Raw genomic sequence first — 12,986 nt, 5'->3', positions numbered from 1 at the left:
CCAACAATGACTATGACGATGACATCAATATTGGGTTCTGGTCCTGCTTCTTACCGTGGTCTAGGCCTTCTTCAGGCTCTCGGAAACGGACCTTCCGTTTAGAGACGGGCTTAGGGGCAGCATGGGTGGAACTGTCGGCTCCTTCCAGAGATACCCTTCTCTTTAAGATAGACACAAGGCCTGCAGCTGGATTGATCTGAAGGGCAGAGGGTAGGCAATATTGAGTAAAAACAATGATCTGTTGTGGTATTTGAACTTGCCACATCAAAGAAAACTGCTTTCTTAAGGTCACATCTTCTCATAGTTGATTTCATAAAGAGCCAAGAGGGATTAAGCAGTTTTTTTTTACTCTTAAAAATCAGAGAAGCTCTGCTCTAACACAGCTCACCCACTAGATGTCTCTATGAGCTTGGCAAGCAGGTGATGCATTAGACTAAATTACATACACTTTACCCACAAATACAATTTATTCTGAAATCTGTAGAAAGTGCCAACCTATAGTTCTGGTAAAACCTTTGAAATTTTCTATTGTGCTGTTTAAGGGATGTTTGCACTAAAAAATGAAAATTCCCTCGTTGTTCTAGACCCGTTTTATTATTTTTTTCTTCTGTGGAACGCTGAAAGTGATATTTTGCAGAATGTCCAAGCAGCTCTTTTTCATCCAATGTAAGAAGACGGTTATTTATACTACCATAAAGTTAAGGAAAAACAGATATTTAAATCATTATTTGCTGAAAATCTTCACCTCGACCAAAGCACTCAAATCTCAATTACATGTGCATGCATTCAGACCATATCCATTCCAAACTAATACGTTTTCAGTTTGCATATCTCATCATTTTCCAAAGTATGCTGTACTGGAGAATGTTTTCAAAACGCTCCATTTTCGGTGGAGGAAAACGTTGTTCAGGTGTGAATGAGAAGTATAAACTTAAACAAAACGTATAAGTGTGGATATTGTCTCAAACATATAGAACAATAGGTAGAAATTTGTTACAGATTCCAAAATAAATTAAACATTTTCAGTGAATAAAATATTCATTTTTTTTTTTTAGAGCTTTCAATTATAGTCAACTTTCATTGTATAAGAAAGAGCAGCTCAGACAGTTTGAAAAGTAACTTTTTTGAAGTTCCATGGAAGAAAGAGGAATTCATCTTGGGTGAATGACTGTATTCCTTTAATGGTGCAGTCTCCTTATAATTAGTCGCATGTGTTTGCATTTTTTCCTCATTTTGGTCACTTTGACTAAAAATGCTCTGCTAATTGAATAAACTGACAAAATATGAATGTACATGTTGTCATTAAAAAATGAAAAGGAAAACAAAAACACATACATACTGTAGATATACAAGACCACATTTAATAAATCCTTCTTATCTTGAATAAGCATGTTTAATAATGTATGGCTTTCGTTACACAACAATGAGCTGGAATCCATTTGCCCAGCACTCCATCTGAATTGGGTTTACCCCACTTCATAAATAATGCAAATGTAAATGAAAGTATTGGAGACGGTCAGGAAAGAGGAGTCAGTCGTGTTACATCACCAGCCGCTGAGGAATGGAAAAGGTCACTAAGAGGTCAGATTACTAAAGAACAATGATCACTGAGAATGAGTGGACATTCTCCTGAGTCAACAGCTGCCCTGTGGCCAATCAATACCGAATTCAATGAATAAATCTGAATATTAATGGTTGTGTGCAGCCTCATTAGATCAAGGCAGCATAGAGGGCCAATATACAGTAAAAGCCATTTATCACTATTACTGCATAATATTAAAAGCTTCAAAGGTAAAGAACTGTACTCTTTCAACATCATAGTCCATATGTTCAAGAACATATGCATTTTGCAAAGTTAAAAGAGTCTTTATGAAGATGAGATAATGTTTTCAGAAGTTTTTAGAGAGACCGACATAGTGTAATTGACATGCCATTTTCAACGTTTGAGAATGCAAACGCTTTCAAACGTCTTAGCCTTATTAAGTTTTAAATGAAAGAGCCCTTTACTAGGGATTCTCAAACTTTTTAAAGATAAGATAAAATCATATGATTCTTATTTTTGTTTTTATCTTTTTATTACGATCTTATGACCACAGAGACTAAAGATACATACACTGATTTCATCATAACTGACCTGATGGTGTGAGGATATGGAATGTCCCTTTATAATGCAACAAACATTAGATCACTAAAATTACTGTCTTTCGAATACAAATGCATTAAACAAAGGAGTTAAAGTTACTGATAGATAAAGCAGGCATCTACATTTTAATTGTGGGAAGAATAACTTTTAGTCTGTGCTGTGCTCTTTTGAAATTAGTACACATTTTAAGTTTATTTCAGGTCAAATACAATCCCAAAATTTACTCAGGATTGTATTTGCCAAAAAAAAAAAAAAAAAAAATTATATATATATATGTTTTAGTGTCAACTCAGTTCATGCAGAGAGCTCCCATATTTGGCAAATTCTAATAGAAAACAAAATGCCTCAAACACTGCTATTACAGTATATTATTATTATAGTACTTTATTTTCCCCCCACAAAAGTTCATGCCTACGTGGTCCCAAAAAACACCCAGAGCTAATGTCCACTTCACTATTGTCCATAAAAAAATAATAATACAAAAAACTATAAACAAACACCTTTCTATGAAGTGTCCCCAATGCACCATTATAAGAGATCAAAATAAAGAGTCCAAAAATAGCAGCAGTGAAGTGGTATTACCCCTAAACCTAATGAAACATTTGTTTCCAACTCCTCAAATGCACTCTTATGGCCTTCTAATTCAGAAAAACTTCATGTTTTGGTTTGACTGTCACATCTGAGGATGTATAATCAGTGAGTTAATAGTTAGGCTATTCATATTGAATTACTGGCCACAAACCTAAATCAACTGATGACCAGACTAGTAAGACATGATTCTACACCAATAACTAATAAATACCCAGGGTTGGGGAGTAACAGAATACATGTAACAGGATTACGTATTTAAAATACAAAATATAAGTAACTGTATTCCACTACAGTTACAATTTAAATCATTGGTATTTAGAATACAGTTACATTCAAAAAGTATTTTGATTACTGAAGAGATTACTTTGCATTTTATTGTCATTTGTTTCATTTAATATTTAGTCCTTTCAGATGGAAAACATTTATACATATAAATGATGCGATCCAAAGTGCATTTGAACAGCGGTGAAACACTTTCTTATGATGTGTTACATTCATACGAGCAGACAGAGAAGTAAGTTTGAAGTTGAGCAGAAGAAATAGAAATAAACCTTGTCTAAATTGTCAGCTTTATGCTAAGCTAAAATGCTATTTCTAGCCATTTTACATGCACACGTTACCAGGCACGATAAGTTTTTTTTTTTAATCAATAAAATTCACGTTGGATCATCATTTCTTTTTTTCTAGTAAGACCTTTGATATTAGGGCAAAAATCTTATTCTTGATAATAACTGTTGTATTGTTTTCCTGTAAAAATATCAAAAAATCCTTAAAACAAGATCAATTTGATTTATCTTGTTTTAGAAACAACACTGCATAAGATATTTAGGTTTTTCAGAGAATGTATTTTTAACATGTGTATTTTGTCTTACTGTACTAGCAGAGTTTTTATAGTCAAAACAAGTGAAAAAATCTACCAGTGCTGAAGAAGTAATCCAAAGTATTTAGATTATGTTACTGAACTTGAGTAATCTAACAAAATACATTACAAATTACATTTTACAGCATGTATTCTGTATTCTGTAGTGGATTACATTTCAAAAGTAACCCTCCCAACCCTGTATATACTCAGCGGTCTTTAGAATAGAATGGCAAGGAACAGATGAGCCCCCAATCCCATATCAAAACCAATATCAGCCAAAATTTGGCATTTTAAAGATTATCTGCATAATAACCCTGTCCGCTTGGATAACAGAAGTCTTCAGAGTGCACATTTTTGTTTTCAAATATTTTTGAGTGAACATTATACTTGAGTAAACGAGTAAATATTGTGTAAAATTATTGTTCATTAATTGCAGAAATTTTGTATATACGCCTCATTTACATACGCCTCATAGACAAGGTCATTTGCTATCATAGTATTGCCATATACAAGTACATCAGGATTACATCGGCCAACAGCCACCCTACTTTCTAGATACACTTAAAAAACATACTGGGTGTCCACATAACTTTCTGTCTGTATAATGTCTCCTTATTGATGTGCTAACTAAGATCAGCATGATGTATTGTCAGTTCTTCAGTAAAAGACGCTCACTGGTCACTTGACACGACCGCAAGAGCCCAGTGACAGAACAACTTTTTTTCAACAATCAACATTCCTTTAAAATCTAGCCTGTATTGGGTGTAGTACAGAATAGTGGTCCATATTCTATTGTCAGTTGTCTCATTGAGGGTGATTGTGTCATTATGACATCACACAAGGCTGTCTGTTACAATCATTCAGCTCTGTCATTCAGGGGAAAGGTCACTCTTCAGGTCAACCGGCTTTCTGAATCACAGCTAAGTTTATTTGTTCTTATCAGACGCTTCCTTAGTTACCATAGCAACTTACAAGAAAGTGAAAGTGGTAATTACAAGGCTGGGTAGTTGAGATTAAACATCACATGCAGAGCTTCAAAAAGCCAGGAACATCAACAAGGAACCCATAATTATTTGTGCATTAAATTTCCAGATGAGGGTGCCACAGACAAGTCCCTAAAGATGAGTTTAAGGATTGATTGGGGCTAAATACAAGTTAAGCTCTATCAACAGCATCTGTGGCATACTGTCAATTAACACTCATAGTTTCGACTTGTCAGATCGTATTTACAGTAATGCACTTACACTGGAAGTCTATGGGGCAAGTGTACTGAAGAGTTTAAAAGCAGAAATGTGAAGCTTGTACTTTTGTTGCACTTATGCTAATTGTTCTGTACAAAAACATGTTTTATTTGAATTGTAAAGTTGTCTAAATTGATTGTCCTTTTAGCAGTGGGGCTACTTTGATGCGAATGAACTTCGGAAATGTGTTACCAATGTATTTCCTGTGGGTTTAGTTTTCTCTTTCTAGTATCCTTGCACGTACTAGGAGAAAGTTACTGGGTTTACCGACTTTACATGATCCTGACAAGAGTTGAAAAATATGATTATAACAATGCACAGACAAGGTTAGTAATTCTAGTCTCATGTGAACTGCATTTTATGTTTATTTATGTGCAATGCCTTGTCCAATTGACTTGCATTGCAAGTGCATCACTGTAAACATGACTTTTACATGCCGATAGTTTTTTGATCATTTCGTCATTTCAAACAAAGAGTCCCCAGTGTGTTTTGGGCTTGTTTATGCTTAAAAGTCCTGCGTTATGCGCCAACCCATTGGTTGAACAATAAACTGCATCTGGGATTTTACTCATTTAGGACTCTTTTTCTGTGCCCATCATAGTAAGGATAAAATAAGAAATTCTTCTGACATTCTGAAAATCAATTTTAAAAACTATCAGCCGATTAATCGGTTATTGGCCTTTCCCACAATCTTAATTATCTTATCGACAAAATCCACTATTGGTTGACCTCTAATTTGTATAATACCTTACCAGTTACAAATGTTTGGAATTGCGCTAATGTCTGAAATGTTGTTGAAATGTAATTATTTATATTTTAGAGCTGTCGGGACGGATTTCGCGGGAAATCGCATACATGCGTCATTCGCCCGTGCATTTCACGTCATATCCGTACACAAATAAAATAAGATCCGGCTACTGTAGCATGTGTGTGGGAGTAGCGTGAAGCTGAACGAACAAGAAAGATTGACCATGGATAATTCAAAACAGCAAACCTCTGGGGAATCACTGGTTGTAAAAACAAAGAAACCCCAAACAGAGCAGAGTCTACAAGCAAAAAGGGAAAGCGACAGAGTCAGTAATAAAACCCGAATCAACATCGCCTTGGCTTTTCAGATGTGTACAACTCCGAGATCTGAAAGGATTTAAAAGCAACCCAAAGATGGCTTTTTTTCTTACTCAACAGGTAAGATATTTTATTGATACGTTTTATGTATTGTTGTGTAATCACACAGACACACACACACACACATCCTTTATAACGGCAATAATTTATATAAATAAATCCTTTAGTTCTAGGCTTGCCAAGGACATATGAGTCTTGAAATGATATTGACCACTGGTTTGTAACAATGACAATCTATAAATTAGTTACTACCATGGTATATTTGGCCAGAATACCCTGTAGTTATAAATCTTTACAACTTTTGACCTTATCAGACTAGCAATCGTTATATCTAATGTTAACGAATGTTGCCTAACTTTTGTAATGTCATTTATTTCAAAACATGAATGTTTCCAATAATTCAAAACAACAGCGCAAGATATGGCTCTTACCTCCTCAGATGACATGTTTTCGGATATCTGTCTTTTCCTTTCTTTCATTATTTATTTGTCCATTCACTCTGATAAGATGTCCTGTATCCTTGTGCACACCGGTACCTCGAACCACATTCATCCGCACAGAGGAGCAGAGCCGAACCACAACTTACATCATTACCATAACAATGTTCTTCCGCAAGACACATGCAGTTTTATTTTTAAAACTTCGCTTGAAGGCCAAAAGTTACATAGTGTAGCTTTTAAATAGTCTTTTGTGGTTAAATAATCTCTTATGACCATATTGTGATTTAGATGTAACTTTTCATTAATTGTGCAGCCCTACAAGGATCGTGAAATTAGTCAAATGACGCACTCTTAAAAAATGTAAAAAAATAAAAAGCGCATTAAAATCCCAATATTTACGATATTGCTTAAATTTATATCGCCAGTACAATCATCTGTCAATACTCAATATATCAAATCATTGTTGATTGTTTGAGCATCTCAATCAATGACGTGAGTTTGGGGCTGAACAATCTGTTTGTCCAACCAATAGAGTGGAGTGTTTAGGTAACCAATATTTTTTTTTTTTCTTTTTCTGCAACTCTGTTTGGTGATGCTAGTGGCACAGAAAATATAGACTTCTTTGTCATGATTGCACAATATTAATAATTTATGAAGAATATTAAGCGCTTCCAATCTAGGAGTCAGGAAAAGCTCAGAAAAACATTCAAGCCTAATTAGAAGGAATTTTTAATCTGATTTGCGTAATCAAAACAAAGCCATGCCAAACACAACGTACTAAATAAGCCTCTTTGTAATCAGAACTAAATTGAACCGACGTGTGAAACTGACATCCATATCTCACCTCCTCCACCTGTATGCGCTTAGCCATGTCATCCAGCGTGGACACATTCGTCATTTCCAACGTCTCCACCCCGTGCCCATCCTCTTCCAGATCCAACTCAGGATTATTCTCATGAATGGCCTGATTCAGGGGTTCCTGATCTTCTCGTCCTTTCTCCAGCTTCAGAACCTCCTCAACCACCTTCTCTTCCTCCCCTCCACCCTCCTCCTTAGTGTGTGTGACCGTCTCCACCACATCCTGGCCTGTATCCACAGTGTCCCCTGTCCCCTCCATCACCGGTCCAGAGTTGGCAGTGTCCATTTGAAGCTCAGATGGAAGATGCTCAGTCTGCGGTGTTGCATCCTGGTGGGAAGCCACCACACTCACTCTCTCATCTCTTTCTCTTGCATCTTCAGAGGCTGGAGAGGAGGAGCTGCCCATCACAGCTGAGGAGGAAGTGGGCGTGGCCGGGACGTGGGAGGGGTCATGCTGCTGTTCACTCTGCTGGGATGGTGGGGTGGTGATGCTACCATCATCAGGCTGGATGACTTCCTGCTGGGTGAGTGTTTCATATGTACTGTGTTCCTCCATAACCATCCCTGTTTTAAATGGAGAGAGCAAAAGATGGAGCTGTTCTTATAAAGCTATTGTATATACATTCTTTTGAGTCAAATGCTATGTTTGGAATGGAATACTCCACAGAATATACTATCAACTATTTGTCAAACAGCATACGAAACATGCAACAAAAAACATTTAAAACAGCTGTATGCAGTGTTATCAACATAAACTCACTATGTTGATTGTTTGATATTACATTTTGCATAAAAATTACTTATGGTAAACATGAAGCTTTCGCAACCCGTTTTACTTCCGTAATGTGACATTTTTGAGCAAAATAGAATATTCAACAATAAAACACAATGATGGCTGGGACTTGATTTTATCCATTAGGAACTGTGGATTGTGAAAAGTAGTCCTTTTATGACAGGTGGTTGGAGAGGATGGGTTGAAAAATAAGAGGTCTTGGTTATGTCAGCGGAAATTGATTTTGAGGCAGAGAAAGTTCTTACATTTTCATGAAAAACTGCAAAGACACAAATTTTTCTTTGGAATATTGTTCACCTATGGATTGTTGTATACAATGTATAATACCAGGAATGTAAACAGGGTAATTTTTTGGAGACTTTTGACATGAAATTTGACAGTCTGACTCTGATCAGTCTGAATGGTTTGAAAGTCTGAAAGGTTTTCCATGGATACAAAAAAATATGCATAGTGTGTACAGTATTCATACCGCAAAAATAGTATGAAGAGTATGGTAACATGCTATTCCATACATACCTGGTGCCTTTCACCCTCTTCTGCCTGTACTATTTCTGACTTTGTTTCAGTTTATCAACCTAGTGATCTTTTGACTATCAAGCCCTTGTATACAACAGAACAGATCAATGCCAAGTGATCAATCACTATTGATATATCACGACCCTGCTGTCTGAAGCCCTGCCAATCAATAATGCAGGACTCCTCAACTCTTAACTCTGTATTGTGCTCCATCGGTGGTCATAAACGCACAATGGGAGCTTTGGTGCTCAGAGACAGGACCTGGATGATGTCAGCATGCTACAGTGAGAGTTTACAGTTAAGAGTGCTGGTACCACGAAACTCAAAAGATATACGCTACAAGCAATGCTGGGCTTAATACAGTTTCGCCTTGAATTTCTACAAAACTACTCTTAATTTGCTGTCTTCCGTCTGTTGAGGACTAATTTTTCAGAACACAGATCTTGCAGCGCTGTCCTGGCGGTCCAATTCCCTTTATAATTCAGTTTTATGTGAAACAGATGCACTCAATGTCATCACACCAAAGGTTTCATGTCATGTCCCTTTTCCTCTTCAAATGTACTGTCAGAGGTTTAAATGAGTGTGTACTGAAGTGTTTCAGGCAGGGTTGGCCCATATTTAGAGCATAGAAGAAGAAAAACTACTAGATCTATGTTTTCCTTTTGTCTTTGTTCCAACCTCATATATCAGAGAACAGATATATCAGGGTCAAAATTAGTAATTTGTTTTCAATTATCTGCACTGGTAGACAAGAGAAATGGTACAGTTATGCAGAAAAGTGGTTGCCTGTGACAACGGTCAATTTTACAGTTAAGTGATCATTATGCAAAAACATTTGACTGCGGCTGACAAATAACAATCAAGTATTCCAGAAAGCCATTTTAAAGGGCTTATTTGTTCCATTTTAACTAGGATGTACCGATATGAATTTCTTTGGCCGATACCGATTGTAACAAAAACTATACACCGACACCAATACCGATATTTTCCCCACATACGTTATTTTGCCATCAGATCACTGATTTATGCTTTAAAATGTACAAAGAGGTGCAAAAGCTTTTTTATTGTTCTAACAATAATTTTCACTGAATATAGATTGGATCTGTTAAATACATGACAGGCCAAAATATTAAAGAGAACCAGCCATAATGAAAGATAAATAGAAGGTCAAAAGATTAAAAAAAAAGACATTTTTAAATATCATAGCATGATGACTGATGTGAAAAAAGGTTATTTTGTACTTCTAAAACATTCTTTCACTTTTGTTTTTGCAGTTTTATATGTATGTACTGTACAGTACATGAATGAACATTACAAATTAATATTATGCATATGTTGGGAAATTCCATGGAAATGTCAACCACATCATGGAAAAATAAAATGTTTTAACCAAAGGAACAAAACGCCCTTTTAAATTCTATCGTGATGTAATAATCGATATTGCCTTCCAGACCGGTAGAGGGCGCCGCTTGCTCACACAGTGCTGACATGAAGCACTGAAATAAATCCTACATTTTAAAAAGCAGCCTTTTAAGTTTACATAATCATGCAAGACCATATTTTGATTTTAATCATAACACAATCAATCGTGCAGCCATAATGGATACCATACCAATGTCTCAGAAGTCAAAGTGAATCAAAGCATTTTGGATGGTTTCCCTCATCATGTAAACGTAAGTGCCACATTCACAACTGTCATGTCTGTAACAACGGTAATTCCTCATTAATGTGAGAAAAATGTGAGAAAATAATGAAAACGTAATATTACTATTTACTTAGGAGTGCCAACACTTCTTTATATTGTGGCTATTATTTTTTCTGGATTGTGCATTTGAATTCACAGAGTTTTTACAAAGTGTGTTGATAATTAATGGGGCCTGGGTAGCTCAGCAAGTAAAGACGCTGACTACCACACCTGGAGTCGCAAGTTCGAATCCAGAGCATGCTGATTGACTCAGGCAGGCTTCCTAAGCAACCAACTGGCACAGTTGCTAGGGTGGGTAGGGTCACGTCGGGTTAACCTTGTCATGGTTGCCATAATGTGGTTCTCACTCTCGGTGGGGTGCGTGGTGAGTTGTGCGTGGATGTCACGGAGAATAGCGTGAAGCCTCCACAGTAACGCGCTCAACAAGCCAAGTGATAAGATATGCGGATTTATGGTCTCAGACATGGAGGCAACTGAGATTCGACCTCCGCCACCCAGATTGAGACGAGTCACTACGCCACCACGAGGACTTAACAGCACACTGGGAATTGGGCATTCCAAATTGGAGACAAAAAAATGTATAATAATTTATAAATAAACCATCATTTTTTTTTTCATATCAGCTTTTTCATGCTTATAACAGATAGGCTGATGGTTTTAATTTGGTCAATAATTGGTCGATAAATATCGGCGGCCGATACATCGGTGCATCCCTAATTTTAACATATATACAGTTTTTTCACACCAACCTCCAAACTAAATAAATGTCTATCCATCTTTCATACCATACAGACAATAATCTTATTCTTGAATTCATTTTTAGCATGTAAAACTCTAGATTAGGGTTTCAGTGTGTTTTAGTTTTTCATTTTTAAAACAGAAAATGTATAGATTTTTAATGCTGGTCATCACATTAGTTATCAGCCATAAAAGGTAAATGGTTGTAATCAGTATTGCCAAGAATTTTTAAATCGGTGCACCCCTACCGAACATACAACAATAGCAAAAGGGTTTTTACTATTTTCTTTCACATCATACAATCATAAGCCACAGTTCAAGCCAACTTTAAGAACACAGTAACGTTTTACAGGGGACATAATATTAAGATGAACTTTAGGACTAGAATTCTGCATGAACAAGCAAGCCGAAGAAACTCAATTAATCTCTAAACCATGGTTGTCACAGGGTAATGCTGCTGTGTTAGCACCTGCTACTGGAGTCCAGGCCAAGCAGACAGAGTGCTCAACATACTTAAGAACAGGTGGCTGGACAGAGGGTGCAGCAAAAGTGAGAAAATGTGTGTGTGGTGCTGCCAGGTCTAGTGTAAAAGTGAAACCGGGTCATGGAACTCAATGCAAGTAATACGGTAACATAGCCCAGCTCCACATTAGCTGGTCCAGCCAGTGAAAAAGAGAGGACTCATCAATAAGGCATGGCCTGAAGGGACGGCAGGGAACTCTAACTGTGTGTTTAGAGGAAGGGGACAAGGGGGTTGCCTAGTCTGCAGGTGGTAACAATGATTCTCGAAGTGAAGCTGTAAGGTTTACATCTTTAATTGCCTATTAACTTTCTTAAATGTCTCTAGAAAAAAATGGCTAAATATCTAAAGAAAAATAAATCTTTGTTTCCATAATATTTCATCCACATTTTTGCTGATGTAACCAAGGCATGTGGGCAGAGATGAATACTACCAACCAATAAAATCATAGCCTACCAAGTTTCCATCCAATGAAAACCTGATTATTTCCTGTCAAATATTCAGTTTCTCTCTGAAATACATCATATTACAAATGTTAAATGTGTAATGGAGCCGGACTTGAATGTGAATTTACTAAAACAATGCCTAATATACACTACCGGTCAAAAGTTTTGAAACACTTACTCATTCTTTATTATAATTTGTTTTCACATTTTAGAATAATAGTAAAGTCATCAAAACTATGGAATAACATAAATGGAACTATGGGAATTATGTTGTGACTGAACAAAATCCAAAATAAATCAAAACTGTGTTATATTTTAGCATCTTCAAAGTAGTCACCCTTTACCTAGAATTTGCAGACATGTACTCTAGACATTTTCTCAACCAACTTCTTGAGGTATCACCCTGGGATGCTTTTTAAACAGCAGTCACTGAGTCTGTCCTCTGCACTTCAGTAACTGTCTGGTTTGGTGCAGCTACGAAATTGGATATCAGAAGACTACAAAGGACACTTCGGACTGCTGAGAGGATTATTGGTTGCCCCCTGCCATCCCTCCAAGAACTGTACACTTCCAGAGTGAGGAAAAGGGCTGGAAAAATCACTCTGGACCCCACTCACCTAGCCCACTTCCTTTTTGAACTGTTGCCTTCTGGCCGATGCTTCAGAGCTCTGAGCACCAGAACAGTCAAGCACAGGAACAGTTTTTTCCCTCAAGCTATCATCTCATGAACAGTTAAAACTGCCCCATAGAGCAATAATTAATGTGCAATTCACAGCTTAGTCTATTATATTTATCCAACATACCATACCTCTTCTGCCATTACATTCCCTTGCTTCTGTATATAACAGATTTGTATTTGTATATTGTACATATGTACAATATACAAATACAAATCTGTTATATACAGAAGCAAGGGAATGTAATTTCAGAAGAGGTATGGTATAGAATATATATATATATATATTGTCCTATTGTGTATTTCTATATATACACTTTTATTTTCTATTC

At 36.5% G+C, this 12,986-nt stretch overlaps 1 protein-coding gene across 1 annotated transcript in view; it reads right to left on the bottom strand.

Moving 5' to 3' along the window:
* LOC127411464 (consortin-like) overlaps positions 1-12,986 on the bottom strand; it is a 45,485-nt gene that overhangs the window by 2,259 nt on the left and 30,240 nt on the right. Inside the window, exons 9-10 of the mRNA XM_051647048.1 lie at positions 7,247-7,824; positions 55-196 (exon numbers count right to left, since the gene is read on the bottom strand). Of these exons, the coding sequence (XP_051503008.1) occupies positions 55-196; positions 7,247-7,824 (720 nt within the window). The remainder of the gene's footprint in view (positions 1-54; positions 197-7,246; positions 7,825-12,986) is intronic.

The sequence above is a fragment of the Myxocyprinus asiaticus genome, chromosome 20 (genome assembly GCF_019703515.2).
Source record: "Myxocyprinus asiaticus isolate MX2 ecotype Aquarium Trade chromosome 20, UBuf_Myxa_2, whole genome shotgun sequence".
NCBI lineage: Eukaryota > Metazoa > Chordata > Actinopteri > Cypriniformes > Catostomidae > Myxocyprinus > Myxocyprinus asiaticus.
The sequence above is the reverse complement of the archived record's forward strand: the minus strand, read 5'-3'. Positions and strand labels throughout refer to the sequence as shown.